Raw genomic sequence first — 16,440 nt, forward strand, 5'->3', positions numbered from 1 at the left:
CTATTACAGTAACAGTGAGGAGACTACTGTCTCACCTTAAGCAGTGCAAGTGTCCAAACTGCAGCAGCTATTGACTTGCCTGTAGATGACATGACGTGCTGTGCCTGCCATTGGTGCATTCAGTGTGACACTACAATCACAGCCCAACCTGAAACAACATGGAATATTACAGGAAGTCAAAGACAGTTAACTTATTCTGGTGCTGATGTTTATATACTTTTTATACTTTTTTTGGCACTTAAAGTGGATTACACTTTCAATTTCGTTGTACCTGTACAAATGACAATAAAGACATTCTATTTTAACACCCTGGTTAAATTAATTCACGGTCAGAAATTCTCCAAATATAGAAATGCTTTTCAACATTTGGTCTCCAGGTTCTAGATGCAGGGAAAATAGATGCGTACGCTGAGCCTTACACCCTGCTTCAGGATCCTGACGGCATCTTTTCTAAAATGGTGCAGCAGACTGGCAAGCAGGAGGCAGCAGCTCTACTAGAGGCAGCCAAACAGGTGACCTTTACACCCAAAATGTTTCTTTAAACACATCTTCATTTTATCTCTAAGCAAATCTGACTTTCCAAATGTGTGTTCTCAGGCTTACAACAGCAGAAGCCCTACCAGCATATCAAACGGACACGCAGAAACAGCAGACGGTAACTTGGTTATCTTTGAGACCGCCCTGTGAGGTGCTGACTCGCTGCTTTGCCAGAAGGCTTGAGAAGTGCCTGAGCTCATACTGTGGCCCTCCGGTGAGAGCTGTCCGGTCCAGCTGGTGAGGAGAGACGGGACCTGCAGAGGCTCTGGCCAACACACCCAGCCAAGAGAGCTGAAGATCACTACTGTAAAAACTGTTGACATAGATCACTATTTATTTTCTATGCATCATATTTATCTTAATTGCTGCTCAGTATACTGATGCCTTGCAGAAATTGTTGTATGCTTTAAACTGTAAGTGCCTTATTTGACAGCAGTTTGTACACGTGTTAATTTAACCAAGGTTGCCTTTGTTTGTAAAAACACGAAGCACCGTTGCACAGACTAATGTTCACCATATCCAACTAATTGCACAGCAACATGAGTTTCTGTGATCTCACTGAAAATCTGTTTTGTATGTCGCATAGAGAGAGTACTCTGTTCAATCATTACTGTTATTTGTACAGTCAAATGCTACATAAATGCCTACAAATCCAATTTGCCATCTCCGTGTACTTTATTGTACAAGATTGCTTTGTTCTCTTTCCACGAGTGAAGACAAGCCAACAGATGCAGTGCAATATTCAAGACCTTTTTCACCTCACCTCGCTGGCTGAGTTGAGCAGGGCGGCTGCCTCGGCGTGGCCCAACTGCTGCACCATCTTGTAGAGAGCACCGTCTTTGTTTTGCAGCAGGGTGAAGGGCCGGTCTGACTCCTGGATGACACCATTGTCCAGCACCTTTAAAGCAGGATAAAAGGTAAAAAAGATAAAACAGCCATTGATGGTCAAACCTGGTGGAGCTTAACGGTCAGTGGGTCATTCACTAGTACTAATCAGCAGCAGATAGAGAAATTGTGAGTAGTACAATGAAACTCTTCTACAGAGAGATAGATATAGAATAAGATAGAGACAGACGTACAGTGACTGAGAAAACAACAGAGGTTTCCAGGCAACACTAGGTGTGACTACAGGTTGGTTACAAAGCACACTCCCAACAACTTTAAAAACTCTACACCAGGGAACCTGCTCGTCATCATTAGCATTGTTTAACCCTTGTATGGTGTTCAGGTCTGTGGGACCCGTTTTCATTTGTTTAGGAAAATGATACGATTCTTTTTTCAAACTCAATGAGCCAAGGCCAATGAGTTTGAAAAAAGAATTAATCGTATAATTTTTCTGTTGATAAAAAAATGAGATCGGGTCCCATTCACCATACAAGGGTCAGTTCACCAAAGGTACAAAATACTAGACAGCAATGACTTCATGCTAAACTGACTCCCTGCAAGTATTAACATTTCAGCAGCTATTGATTTCTTTGGCTGTCGAGGTGTTTTAGACCAGATCTGTTAGTAAGTATATTCTACTTACTGCCTAATGTTTTTTTAAATAAATGTGCATCATACTTTTTTATATAACTGATAAGCTTGTTCTATGCTCCAACAATTTCACTATATGTTGTGTAATAAGTAGTCTGATAAATGAAGGGACTGAGTGTTTATACAACAGATGAACACTACAACTCATAATTTCAGCAGTTTACTGGTATTACTTTATTAAATTCAATCTGGTTGTACCAATAAAATATTGCGAAACAACTCCTCACCTGTGGTGATATCTACGACCCCCCTACTCTAAAACATTCAGTATTGACTCACCAGAATCCTGTCGCTGTCTATGATGGTGTTGAGACGATGAGCGATGGTCAGCACGGTGCATTCTCTGAATTTTTCCCGTATGGTTTTCTGAATCAGTTCATCCGTCCTGCAGAAACAAAGGAGACGGTCGTCCAATAGAATCCCAGCTCTTAGAAAACCACTGAATCCTTGAGCTGAGATGACGGTACATCTTGTGTGCAGTACCTGGGGTCCACGTTGGCCGTGGCCTCATCGATGATGAGGATGCGATTCTTCCTCAGGATGGCTCTGGCCAGACACACCAGCTGCCTCTGGCCCACGCTGAAGTTGGAGCCCGACTCGGCCAGAACCGTCTCCAGCTTACCGGGCAGCTCCTCCACCACAGACTTCAGCTGCACCTGCAGGAACATGGACAGAGAGTGTGTGACTTACTAACTCAACTCTGTACTGTGTGCTGATTGGATACTCGCCTCCTCTAGAGCCTTCCACAGGTCTTCATCAGTGTGCTGGTCGAAAGGGTCCAGGTTTTTCCTCACAGTGTCAGTAAACAGCACCGGGTCCTGGGGAACCAAGGCGAGACATGGTCACACTTATATAAACAATTACAATACAATTACATCTTAAAATGTAACATCTCAAAACTATATTTGAAATGGTCAGAATAGAAATAAACAAGCAAAGATGCATTGATGCTGATACTGAATGCTCAGTCCCAGGGCTGATGTTTATTTTGTTCTGTTATACACTTATCTAAACAGGATTTTTTTACCTATGAAAGACAGGAAGCAGAAATGTTTCCATTTATGTGGAATTTCCAAATTTCAGAAACCTAAATGTTGCAGGTTTTCCATGTAAGAAAAACTTTAAATCCTTTAAATGTAATTTTAGGATGCCAAACTGACAGCTGTCGTGTTTACCTGAGGGATGATGGACATCTTCTGGCGCAGGTCATGGAGGCCGATCTCAGAGGTCAACACACCGTCGATGTAGATCTTCCCCTGAGGCTCTGCCAGCCGGAAGAGAGCTGACACCAGAGAGCTTTTCCCAGCACCTGTCCTACCCACAATTCCAACCTGATGCACAGGAAAGCCACAAAGACTATGACTGATGACATCTGCAGAGTGTGATGAAAAAGCAGATTGCGGCCATTTGCACAACGTGTCTCACCTTCTCGTTGGGTTGGAATGTGGCACTGAGGTCTTTGAGCACCAGCGGGCCGTCGCTGCTGTAGGAGAAGCTGACCCGGTCGAAGGTCATCAGACCTTTGCTGGGCCAATCAGGAGGAGGACGCTTGTGGGTTTCCCAGGGTGCTTCACTCTCCAGTTCAGTGTACTCCACCACCCTCTCCACCGAAGTCATCTGAAGAGACAAGAGGTTTTTTCCAATCAGCTAACTACTCCTCTTTGTTTCTGTTGGAGACAGCTGTCTGCTTCCTCCACAGAACAGACATGAGTCTGTCAGGCTTTGCTCATGTATCACTGATCCCTAATGTCAACATCTAATGTATAAACTATTGACAATGTAGGGCTGCCATAAAAGCCCCCCTGTTCTTACCATGTTCTCCACCTCAGCACTTTGCCTCATCGTCCACTGGAAGTTTCCTACTAGTGTCACAGCGTAGGTCAGCACCAGGCCCACCTCTCCAGCCTCCAGCCCTTATAAACAGACACATAATGAATATCAGGACGTTTCTACACAGACAGAGTGCTGCCTGTCAAGCTGGGAAAAGAACTGTTTGGACAGAATGAATTAAGACTCATTTCCAATATTGAATGTTTGAATTTAAAAAAGTAATGGGCTTGATTCTTGATTATTAAAAACAAGGCCCCTAAAGGAACATATTTGTAATTAACTGCACAGGGTTTTTCTATAAAAACTAAACACTGGTTAAAAGGCTTTTTGGTATCAAGTGACAGAACCAGAAGATGGTCCTGACTGAAGATGGTATGATTCATGATATCAAGCAGCCATTTGAGGTTATGGAGGGAGTTTCCAAACAATCTCCTAGTACAGGGGTAAGACTGCCCTTATTTGACCAGCTCAGACTTTGTGTGTGCACACAGCTCCTCACCATCTCTGAGCAGGATGCAGCCAAATGTTGCGGAGGTGATGAATAAGGAGCAAATGCTGTCAAGTCGAAGTGCAAACCAGCGGGAGGTCATCAGGAACAGAAACCAGGCCTCTAACCCGAGAGAGAGAACATTTCTTCAGCACAGACACATTGTCTATTCACTGCAGAGTTCCAGTGCTTCCACACAGAGGAATCATCATCAGCATTTTGTAATAATTGGATTTTCCTCTGGCAGTGGCACTACACTTATATATAAGCTTTGACAATCCAGATGTTAGCAATGATGGCAGTGAAGGAGAACCTGAGTGCAGGTCCTGGTGTGCGTCAAATGCCTTCTTTAACCTCTCCTCGGCTCTGAGGGCTCGAATTGTCCACAGGCCCTGAAGAGAAGACGACAGATGGGAGAACACGGGACTCCGAGCTGCAGGAAGAGGGAGAGAAAACTATGCTTACAACCATCTTTAAAAGCAAACACTCATCAGGATCAGTTTGCACTCTGTATTTCAGAAGCCCACTGCTTCATCTTCATCTCATAACCAAAACCAATTTGATGTGCACAGTGCAGCGAGGGCAAGAGTGCAAACGTACTTGTGGACTCAAGGCGTTTGACATCTCGTGATGTATGCAGGTAGAAACGTCTCAGGTACAAGAAGATTAGGACCAGAGGAACGACAGGAATGAGGATGAGAGGAATGACGGAGGCTGACACCGCTACCACGCCAATGTTCTGTAAAAACAACTGAAAAACAACAAGCACCTCATTGTGAGGGATACTGAGGAGGTCTTGTCAAATGTCAGACAAAAAAAAAAGTGGACAATAAATACACGTCAGTGCAGAGTAATATGTGCAGTATTGTTGGCCAAAGGGTTGTTATTTCTCACTTGATAAAAGTCCACAAAGGTGATGGGTAATGTGGAGTCCATCTGGCTGATGTCTTTGGAAAACCTGTTTAGAATTCTTCCTGCAAAAAGCAAAGCCAGTTAGAAACTGTTGAAACTCTTTAATAGCACTAACAGGCTGTAAACCATGCAGTACATTTGATTTTTAGGTGTTTGGGCTCACCTATGGGGTTAATGTCAAAGAAGCGCACAGGCGTGCGGATGACAGCACTGAACATGCTGTTGTGGAGCGTCTGAGCTGATCTCACCAACCCATGAAAGATCACTAAGCTCCTGGCAAAGCCAAAGACCACAGCAGCTGCTGTCAAACCTAAACACAAAGACAGCGGGGCTACTTTGGATCTGCGTCTTCTAGCAGAACATGTAAAACATGGTGGACTCAATAAACACTACAGTCAACAACAGTACTGTAAACATCTGTGGGGATAATCATACCAATGGAAGACTTACCTGAATAAATGCTAATGTAAAATGTGAGCTCTCGATCGCAGTGGGTAGCATTAATGCCGTGTTTAATGACAACAGCAGTGGATGTGCTGTTAAAACTCTCTTCTCTCGCCCTGCCAGTTGACAAGATAAAACACATCAAACCAGGCACACAGCCAAAGATTAAATATTACTATTAATTGCTTCAAGAAATAGAAAAAACACACAACTGCATAGAGCAGTATCCAGCTACACTGCACATTACTCAATAAGAATTAAAAACACTCACCAGTATACCAGCCACCAGTCCTGCAGAATATATGCAACCTAAGAAAGGAAACAAAGTTTAATAAACCAAAATATTGAAACATATTAGCTTACATGACATATCTTGGAGGAAAAGGAGTGGGAGAAAAAGGGATAATGCCTGTGAAATGTGAATTCCAAACAGTGAAAAGTTAGAATGTGCACAGGCCTTAGGGACATGGCTTACCTCAGCTGTGAGGCTGAGCAGAGCTATAGCCAATAGCACCGCGAGGTTACAGCCCGCAGTGAAGTACTTGAGATAAATGCGGCTGCCAACATTTCCTTCCACTCGAGTCTCCTCCGCCATGGTACAAACTGTTTCAGCCTGCAAAACAAGTCTTTGCTGATTCACATTTTCATACTCCAGGCTGAGTCAAGGAACCAGTTATATAATTTAAGTGTCAGCTCTGTGCTGACATATTACACATACAGGTCTGTTCAACTCCAGTTGTGAACAGTGTTGTTCAATCATGTTTTTACCATCTTAGAATTATTTTGTTGTACATTTAATTCAGACTGGGTTACTGCAATGCACAGCCAGAGCTCCCTCCACCATAACTGCTGCTTGACTCATTGCTGGAACAAAGCCACATGATCACATCACCCCTCTACACTGGCCTCCTGTTAAGCAACAAATCCATTTTGAAATTGTATTACTGACTTTAAAGGGCCCCAAAGTATTTGTCCGAGCTGCTTGCCCAATATGAGCCCTGTTGTCCTTTACGATCAGCGGATGGAGCCCTGCTAGTGATTCTAAAAGGGGGATCGGACCTTTGCTATCAGAGCCCCCACACTGTGGAGCTCTCTGCCCACTGAACTGAGACGCATCAAATCTCTGGCTTCTTTTAAATTGCATCTTCAGACTTCTCTTTGTGAAAGCTTTTGGTAATGCTTGATATATATATAATTTTATTTTACCATTCTTATTAGCTTATCTTTATTCTCCTCTTTAGTATCTTTTGCTTTTATCCTCATTTTTAACTGTCTTGTCTGGTTTTACTTTGTTTTGTAAAGCACTTTGTAACATTATGAAGAAAAGAAATACACCGTTACCCATCTTAAAGAAAATATTATATGGAAGTCTGTTATCAGGTAAAATCAAAAAGTATTTTAAATTATTGTATTATAAACAAAATGAGAGAAAGTAGATACAAAATGCATGAGATGAGAACCGAACATCGCACATGTTCAGTTTGTAATTGAAACAGTGGTAAAATAATCCTGACATCAGGAGACGATCAGGTTTTATTTTGAAAATGTACCCACAGGAAGCTCGTCGGTCCAGTTGCTATCTGGTGGCAGGAGTCGGCTGTAAGCACTGCGTGAAGCGCGTGAGGACTCAGACAGGCTGTCGTCACACAGCCAGAGGACGGAGTCTGCAGACTGAGACAAGTGCTCCTGCTCCTCGTTGCTTCTCAGATAGGAAACAACGTCATGGCCAGATCCCTGCAGCTCGTTGTAGGTACCCTGAGCCATGACATGACCCTGGGAGACAGTTGAAGAGTGGAAGGCAACACATTAGAAGAGCAAACAAAGAGCGTTGTGTTTGTAACTGGGTTTACAAAAGCAGCAGAAAACTTGAAATCGTTTCCTGTGCAGGGGCACAAACCTCCTTGAGGACGACAATCTGGTCAGCTTCCCTCAGGTACTGCAGCTGGTGTGTGACCAGGACACGAGACTTGTTCTTCAGCAGGCCACAGATACATCTGAACACACACACACACACACACACACACACACACTGATGTAGCTATTATTCAAACAGTCCAAATGCACATGTCACCATTACCAAGACCCCATTATTACCAGATCCATAGAAAATACTGATTCTAAGTAGGGTGTCGGTATGTCAGGTGTTCACATATTAAAGTGACAAAATAAAGTAGGCTCAAACCAGACTGTATGCACACTAAATACAACTGAATTTTGACTGTTGATGCATACTATTCTCCTACAATGCAATGAAGGAGCGATTTGCAGCTGGAAAAATATGGAAATAAATTGTGAATGGTGGTGAGACAGACGATTGTATGTACTGCACATGTGGAATGGATATGCAACAATCACTCACTGTTCAAACAGGTGTCTCCCGACCTCAGCATCCACAGCACTTAAAGGGTCATCCAGGAGGTAGATGTCTGCATCCTGATACACGGCCCTGACAAAACACACAAAGACACACTTTGGTGGGGTATAACAACGTGAGGAACAAAACTGTAGACAGAAGAGTCAAATTTCGATGTGCTGTCCTCTTACTGTTGCAAGTAAAGCACATACCTGGAGAGTTCAACAAAACATAACCTAACAAGCTGCTACTTGTGCAGCTTCCTTTGAAACTCAGACAAGCAACTAAGCAAAGGAAAAGTCATTCCAAATATGCAAAGAATCATTTCTTGGTGGTGGCGTGCCTTCTGCGGTGCAAAGATGACAGCTGTCACCGTACTCTTACCTGGCCAGGCTGACACGAGCTTTCTGCCCCCCGCTGAGTGTGGCTCCTCTGTCCCCGATCAGCATCAGGTCTCCATCTGGGAGCAGCTCCAGGTCCTGCACTCAGTGGACAGTGGAGCTTTACTACAAATACAGCGTATGTGCATGAAACAAAGTGGAACAATATTGCCAGTATAGTTTTAATTCTATTAACTAGAATTATTATAAGGGGAACTCCACTAATTTTACACATCAATGTCTGTTTCCAGGGGTTGAGAGTATTGCTGCAAATGCGAACCAAGTTGTATAATGTCTTTAGTGTCTCCACTAGTGTATGTATTAGTGACAAAATATTAACTTCTATGTTAAAAATAGAAGAAATATTAACTCTCTCTCTCTGGTTTGACCTGAGGACCCCGGAGATGGTGTGTGTGGTACTGCGCTCCAGCTCACCCTCTTTAGAGCGCAGGCCCTGATGACTCTCTCATACATCTTGGGGTTGAACTCTCTCCCAAACAGGATGTTGCTTCGAATAGTTCCAGGGAACACCCAGGGCTGCTGGGCAGCATAAGTCAGCTGACCTTTGACCTTCAGCGTCCCTGCGTCATGAGGCAGCTCTCCCAGGATGGCACTCAACAGGGATGACTGTTGGGAAAGTGGATATATTTAAAGAGGTTGTAGGTTGTCATCACCTAGAGCCTTTACCTATAAAGAAAGACGCTAAGCTAGTTCACACAGGTGGACTGACCTTTCCAGCCCCCACTGGGCCAATTACAGTCAGAAGTTGGTGCGACTTCATTGTGATGGAGATATTCTGCAGAGATGGAGCATCCAAACTCTGGCAGGAAACAAAAAACACACATTTGAATGAACAAAACCATATAACCATACTTCCATTTCATAACATTTTATAGCATTAGTTCAGCATCAGTTTAAGTGTACACTATATCTTGAATATTGTCACTGCTTTACCACTTCAGACAGCCCTTTCCGACGGGGTACTGTGAGAAGAGCAGACTCCATTGACAAAAACAGTAATTTTATCTCAGAAAAAAAAACAGGAGTTTCTGGTCTATAGCTGCTTCGATCAACAAATTAGTTCAGATCGGAACTAAAATTTCAACTAAAGTCACACAATAACACAAACCAACCAACCAATCGAGGCAGGGGCTGACCAGCAACTCCTGTGTTCTGCAAGGTAAAATTATTGTTTTACCTTGCAAAGACAGAGAACGGCTTTAGTTTCCAGTTGGAAAAGGCTGTGTGCTGGCAATGTAAAGTAGTGAAAATAAAGTAATACACTCAATATCTCTTTCTAAGGTTAGAATATTCACCTTATCCCAGTAGCAGGTCAGCTTGTCAATCTCAATGGAGTTTTCTTTCTTTTCCTCCAAGGGTAGCCCAAAGCTTCTTCTCTCAACCTCGTCCAGCAGAAGGAAATTCTGGGAGGGGGGTCAGAATCAGAATCAGGATTCCTTTAATAATCCCCAGGGGGAAATTGCTTTTTGTTACACACAGCTCCAAAAGAATAGGAATAAACTTCAAACACAAAAGTAAAAAACATAAATATATAAAAAGTATGTATTAAAAATTATTATTACAAATTATTACACAGAGGTAAATTATTGCACCAGGTGAGTCCAGAGTCTTAGAATAATAATAATAATAATACCACTACTAACAATAATAAGATAACAACATGTACATTCATCATGTACATGTCATGGACACACATGGCTTTACACTGTGATCACACCCCAGATAGTATGGGGAGGTTTTTTTTTTGTTTTTAAATCTACAGTATCACTACTGCCAAAAAAACTGAAATTCTCACCAACTCTCACTCATGAAAAGTCTAACAAGTATTTAGAAATCCACACTGAAAAGATTGCTGTACAGCAAGTTGCTAAAGAAGTGTTGAAGAAGCTAAAGAAGTGACCCCTTCTTCACCCCACTACCCACTACGAGGGGCATAATCTCTGTTTTGTATAGTCTCATCCACTCTCTAAATCCTATCTCCCTGCACACTATTCAAAGGCTATGGGAGAATGATTTCCATTTAAAAGTGGAGATAGATCATGTATGTGGCAGGTTAACTCCCCCTTATCCCAGGCTGACAAACGTTTAGAAAGTTTTTTAATATCCCCATATCAACAACCCTGAGAGTTGTTGAGCTTGAGTTTGAGGAGAAAGAAATTATGCAGACAGGTTATGTAATGAGTAACTGAACATCCATGCCTCACTTTTCTAAACCCATGAGAAATTTCTCTTCATGTTACCTGCAAGCTCTTATCGCTGTTTTTTCTTACAGGAGTTTGTTAAATGGTCAGACATAGACTTTAACGTGCCTGCTTCGTCCCTATACACTTAATGTGATCCATGTTTAATGAATCAGCCGTTCAGGACTGTAATTATGTTCAGAGTCACTGTAGAAGGAGCTCTAAGGTACAGTAAAAACTGTGGCTGCTAATGTGTGCCAACTAATAGGGCTGTATGATATGCAACAAAGTTGTTTAAGTATGCAAGTTTGAGTTTTAGTAAATATATTTTAGAGGGAGCCGATGATTTTTGCATGATTCCAGTCCAATCACATCAATGATGATGTGATTTTAGATGGAGCCTGTCTCAAACAAGCATGCCCCCTTACAGAGAATGTAATTTGTAGACTGGGGCCTCTGTGTAGAATTTATGATGCTACGTTGCAACACATTTCACCTTTTTCAAAAAAAAGTCAGTACAGTGAGAGCCTTAGGCTTAGATCATTGAGTAAAGGTCTTCTCACTGTACTGACAATAAAATGTTATGGGCTTATGGTGCCTTGACTGGACATTCCACCATATGAAATATGGTCTGCCGTGAAATCATAAAAACATGCCTTTTCTTGCAAACTTTTAGTGAGTTTTAGAGTGTGAGCTTAACGTGTAAATCTTACTTTCAGAATCAGTATTATTCCTTTTTCAATAATACCTTTACATTTAATTTCCTTTCCATTATAATACCTTACTATTTTTTGTTCTCATCTTATGTTTTTATATATACAATACCTTCTCATCTTGTGTTTTTATCATGTATGATCTTTGCCTATTTGCTTTTTATTCTGAAGCACATTGAAGCGTCATATGAAATGTTTTTTATAATCAACTTGTCTTGACATTCTTTGTGCCAGATGCTCAGTGGTTTAGTTGTACATACACCCGTGTTAATTCCTGCCAAATGCCACTTAATCAGACACTGTGTTCCTGATGGAAATCCTGTGCATGTGTATCTACTTAAGAGATACCAAGACAAACTGTTACTGGATACAACAGGTTGACTGCAAGCTCTAAAATCCAATAATCAAAAAAAATCTAGGTCTTGCAGGATTTGCTCTGGTTTCCTGGATCGGTTATGTAATGTTCATGGAACTAAACTGTTTCACAATAAGAACGCTTGAGCAAAAAGCGCTAGGAATTCCTTTAGTAGGTTACCGGTGGGGAATTAATGTAAGATATATGAGATCATTAACTATTCTAGAAATGTTCACTTCGTCAGCCAAATAAATCTCTGGATGTCAACTTCTATTTTAAGCAAACATGGAAATAATGTCATCAACAAATACAAACAGCTGCTGTAATTCATAGCAGAAAACAGAATTACCTTAATCCTGTGAATGCTGACCATCGTCTCTGACAACTTCTCAATGGCCAGTGGGAAGAACAGTGTGACTGTGAGCTTGATTGTACCATAGAGGGAAACCGTGACAAACACACTGCTGGCAGTGATGGTGTTGCCCAGGAGCGTGTAGACAGTGAAGGTAACAAAGACGATGATTTTGCTGCTGGCAAAGAAGGAGGCCATGTTGAGTCCTCGTAGGTAGGAGCTCTTCAATATCTGAATGATTTCTTTCCTGGGAATAAGACAACATATGCAGAAGAGCAGCTTGGTGATTTAAAGTTCCAAGGGGATTTAATTTTATATAAACGAATTGAGTTGAGTAACACATAGCCACCAGCCACATGCGTTTATTGGGTGTTTCACTGCAACTTCTAATGGCACAGATACAAAATAACAAAAAGGAAACATATTTACACATCCAAAAGTTTTTAAAATATATGAGATGTTTTAAATTGTAAGCTTAATGTTCAGTCATTCTGGCATTACTTTTTTAATAGCTCCTGACGACTTGTGTGTTTTTATTTTACCAAAGACTATATCAAAGTGCTGGGAAGTTCTCTGGGAAATAAAGTGCTTCATACATGGCAAAAGTTGCCACAGATAGCCCTTTCAGAAGAAAGAACGAGTAACAAGACTAACCAACCCAGATGAATCTATTTCTTGTAGTTGCACGAAAGTCAAAGTTTCAATAAGCTATGAATTTCATGAATTCCCTTCATGTGCGTTTGGAGAGACCTCTGTGTTCTATTAAATGCTTAGGTATGTCAAATATTGCTCCTTTCTGTTCTTGACTGTGCATACCACAGTTGACATCAGGTGTCCACAGGCAGCAAACCCATACAGGCAACACTGATTTGTTTGAGATAAAGATCAAGCCCTTTAGCAGGAGAGTGCTGCTCAAATTTTACAACAGATACGCCATTTTACCATGAATGAATTAACACTGTATTGGATTTAATGCAGCCAAATACAGACTTCTGAGCTTTGGAAAACAGCGGTATCAGTCTACAGTGGATGAGTGTTTGATCATCAAAAGATACAATTTGAGTAGAGTATCCTTTTTGAAATTTCCTGGAAAGACCATTGTGATTAGTTACCACCAGGAGATGATGTTTAACTAAAGGCCAACTTCATCTAGTACATCATTAACAGGTTAACATGTTCATTCTCTCTTTGTTAATGACGTACTACTATGGCAGTTTGAATGAAACTAACTGAGCTGAACTGAAGAGCCTCATGTCACCATCGTCATGTCAGGAAAGACAGGGAAAGCACAAACAACTTTGACAAGTTAATTAAAGTCTAAACTCTGCATGTTCCTGAGATTTACAACTAAACATAAGCAAATTCCACAAGATTGAAGACTTGCAGTAGGCTTGCCCTCAACACGACCACAAAGATTTATATTTTAGGCTTCAGGGTAATAGTTACTTAAACTCACTGATACCAACAACCTAATGAGAGCAGTAAAACACCAAACGCCAAATGTCCAATTTCTTTGGACCGTTAGCTGCATGTCATTTCCCTCCTCTCTTTTCCCACATTTCCAGTCTCTCTCCACTATTACTATGAAACAGAAGACAAAATACACCCCAAAAAATCTTTAAAATAAATTGTCTTCAAACCAGCTAATGTTGTTGATGTACCTCCAATCACAAAAAATCCACCAACAGCATGAAACATTTCTGTGGTCATGAACTTTGAATTGTTATATCAGTACCACTATCTACCATTTATTCTTGATAAAAGATTTTTTTTCTCCTTACCGTCTGACTTCAGTAACCAGAGCTGAGAAAGGTTTCTCCCAGGCGTACATCTTGATGATCCGGATGCCAGAAACCACTTCGTTCATGATGCGAATTCTATTGTCTGTAAGAACTGCAGTTTTGCTCCTGCAAATGGAGAAAAAAGGAAAAAACATCTTACGGTATTTATACAAGTGGCCAGATACAGAAAGATACATAGGAATATGTTTTTTTAAAAAGTTACCTGAAGATGCCAAAGAGATTTCCAAACCAGGTCTGCAGAGGCAACATGAGGGTAATGGCTGCCATACCTGCCAGACATGAGGGGCCGATCTCGGACCAAAGGAAAATGACGATGACAATCGCTTGAAGGGGTCCGATCCACAGGTAGTGCAGATTAAGTGTAATCTGCAGACATAATGCTGAATTCATGAGCAATAGTATTCCATTTAATTTAAACAAGTGTGATTTAAATCACACGTGTTGCATCTTACCTCATCAAAACGATTAACATCATTTGAAAGGAGGTTCACAATTTGTCCGGTGGTTGTTCGGCCCATGGATTCACTGCTGAGACCAAGAGCCTGTCGAGAGAAATTTCACCTGTCTGATAAGCATGTTTCCAACAAAGAGGACAGCTACACAATCTGCTAAGTCTTCACTGACCTTCCTGTAAATCATGTGACAAATGGCCACTCTAGTCTTCATGCCTATTCTTTGGACATGGTAGTAGTAGAGATGTTGGAGGATGGTCAGTCCAAAAGCAGAGAGGGACATTGCAGCAGCGTAACCATACACCATGCAAAGACTTCTCTGGTCGTCTGGGTCATAATTCTCAAAGTAGTGGATTATTTTCCACAGCAGAAGTGGCTGGATCACTTTAATGGTCTCCTTTATAACAAAAAAAAGGATGAATTAAATGTTTTCAGAGCATTTAAGCAACACAGTAGCCTGGGAACCAGACGAATCTGAGGGTTCATATTTTGTTTGCTCTGGCAAGCACCAGTTCTTCTAGCCTTTTCAAATAGTCACAACATACCATTGAAAACACAAACAACCCAGTCACTGCGTAGGACTTCCCATAGCACTTAATAAGAACTCTGTAGAGTTTTGGCCTCTGTAGTTTCTTTGTAGCTTTTCTGACTTCATGGTCCCAAAATCTGCGAGAAAGAACGTGGAAAAGCATATTAATTCAGTACTGGAAGATCTCTACTGTCAAACCATAAGTCCTCCTTCTTACACAAAATCAAAAGAGACACAGGAGCCAAACAAATGCCAAACTGGGTGCTAACTAACAATTTGGAATGAAATATAGTATGACTGTGCGTCTTAATCAACATATTTTTAATGGCCTGAGACTGATCTATCACAGTACTACAGTACCTCTGTAGCTCCTCTCCCACTGTTTCAGAGCGATCCTCTGAAAGAACGCTGTACATGTCACTTTCCTCCAGCCTCCGTTTTTGGCCATGGTGCAGAAACGGGGTTAACCAGCTGAAACAGACAGTATCAATGCAGTTAGAAAGCAAGTCATACAAATAGTAATCGGTTTGGCTTATAAAGCACAGTACACAGGCAACTGATGGAATCAATTGATGGGAAATGTTCATAGGTGTTGTGAAGACAGGTTGCTGTAACTGACCCTTCATCTTAGTAATAGGGCAAAGCAGGGCAGGTTACATTCTGTTTTAATTGGTTTATGTGGTATATAGATGAGTTGTTTGGGTGGCTGACTGTAGTAATCATTATTGCATGCTAACATTTTTAGTATACATCAAGACGGCGCCGTGAGAGTGGCAGCCAGTTACAGCAGCTCTTCCAACTTTTTCGGAGTTTTTGCTCTACTTACGTGTGTTTTCATGCTTTTTGTTCTGTTAACTTTTTCAACTAGTCATAACTTTTGCACACCAATCATGGATGTGCAATTTGTGTCACTACTAGTATGCCTTGCTCTTTTTTTGGCATTTTTCAAGTCCGCGTCTGGTGACCCGTTCAGCCACGGCTCCATTGTTTACACCCAGGAGCGGCTGTTGTTCAGTCATTCTGGCATTACTTTGCCAGCGCTGACCAGACTGCAACGAGACTATCGGGAGTGCAGCATCAAGCACTTCACAGAGACATGGCTGAATAAACTCACTCCGGACTCGCTCGTAACTTTGGATGGCTTTCATCTCGTCAGAGCGGACCGGAGCATGAGGGAGAGTGGCAAGAGGAAGGGCGGGGGACTGGCGATATGCGTGAATGAGCGGTGGTGTAACCCTGGGCACGGATGCTGCTGCTGCCTGTGAGCTCATCCACAGTGTGGTGTCCCGGCTGCAAACATCACACCCTCAGTCCCTTATCCTCATATCAGGAGACTTGAATCATGCATCGCTGTCTGCCACTCTCCCCACATTCAGCCAGTATGTGGACTGCTTCACTTGAGACAATAAAACCTTGGACTTACTGTATGCAAACACCAAGGATGCATACACTTCATCACCCCTCCCCCTGCTGGGCCGCTCAGATCACAACCTGGTGAGACTGCAGACCATTTACATACCTTTGGAAACAACCCCCCACCAAAAGGTATGTGAACAA

At 41.9% G+C, this 16,440-nt stretch overlaps 2 protein-coding genes across 2 annotated transcripts in view; one reads left to right on the plus strand and one right to left on the minus strand.

The window, feature by feature from the left end:
- Positions 1–1,193, plus strand: part of LOC139223575 (ATP-binding cassette sub-family C member 4-like) — a 28,025-nt gene extending 26,832 nt beyond the window's left edge. Inside the window, exons 30-31 of the mRNA XM_070855524.1 lie at positions 378–512; positions 598–1,193. Of these exons, the coding sequence (XP_070711625.1) occupies positions 378–512; positions 598–687 (225 nt within the window). The 3' untranslated portion in view covers positions 688–1,193. The remainder of the gene's footprint in view (positions 1–377; positions 513–597) is intronic.
- The window catches only part of LOC139223574 (ATP-binding cassette sub-family C member 4-like), a 20,320-nt gene continuing 3,888 nt past the window's right edge, over positions 9–16,440 (minus strand). Inside the window, exons 2-31 of the mRNA XM_070855523.1 lie at positions 15,244–15,354; positions 14,900–15,020; positions 14,527–14,751; positions 14,355–14,444; positions 14,105–14,268; positions 13,882–14,007; positions 12,098–12,347; positions 9,796–9,903; positions 9,210–9,299; positions 8,915–9,106; positions 8,484–8,578; positions 8,106–8,192; positions 7,644–7,740; positions 7,301–7,519; positions 6,222–6,359; positions 6,018–6,055; positions 5,753–5,862; positions 5,466–5,612; positions 5,285–5,364; positions 4,991–5,141; positions 4,704–4,823; positions 4,403–4,513; positions 3,886–3,986; positions 3,499–3,690; positions 3,249–3,404; positions 2,802–2,891; positions 2,557–2,729; positions 2,353–2,458; positions 1,301–1,435; positions 9–148 (exon numbers count right to left, since the gene is read on the minus strand). Of these exons, the coding sequence (XP_070711624.1) occupies positions 137–148; positions 1,301–1,435; positions 2,353–2,458; positions 2,557–2,729; positions 2,802–2,891; positions 3,249–3,404; positions 3,499–3,690; positions 3,886–3,986; positions 4,403–4,513; positions 4,704–4,823; positions 4,991–5,141; positions 5,285–5,364; positions 5,466–5,612; positions 5,753–5,862; positions 6,018–6,055; positions 6,222–6,359; positions 7,301–7,519; positions 7,644–7,740; positions 8,106–8,192; positions 8,484–8,578; positions 8,915–9,106; positions 9,210–9,299; positions 9,796–9,903; positions 12,098–12,347; positions 13,882–14,007; positions 14,105–14,268; positions 14,355–14,444; positions 14,527–14,751; positions 14,900–15,020; positions 15,244–15,354 (3,835 nt within the window). The 3' untranslated portion in view covers positions 9–136. The remainder of the gene's footprint in view (positions 149–1,300; positions 1,436–2,352; positions 2,459–2,556; positions 2,730–2,801; positions 2,892–3,248; positions 3,405–3,498; positions 3,691–3,885; positions 3,987–4,402; positions 4,514–4,703; positions 4,824–4,990; positions 5,142–5,284; positions 5,365–5,465; positions 5,613–5,752; positions 5,863–6,017; positions 6,056–6,221; positions 6,360–7,300; positions 7,520–7,643; positions 7,741–8,105; positions 8,193–8,483; positions 8,579–8,914; positions 9,107–9,209; positions 9,300–9,795; positions 9,904–12,097; positions 12,348–13,881; positions 14,008–14,104; positions 14,269–14,354; positions 14,445–14,526; positions 14,752–14,899; positions 15,021–15,243; positions 15,355–16,440) is intronic.

This window comes from Pempheris klunzingeri, chromosome 24 (genome assembly GCF_042242105.1).
Source record: "Pempheris klunzingeri isolate RE-2024b chromosome 24, fPemKlu1.hap1, whole genome shotgun sequence".
NCBI lineage: Eukaryota > Metazoa > Chordata > Actinopteri > Acropomatiformes > Pempheridae > Pempheris > Pempheris klunzingeri.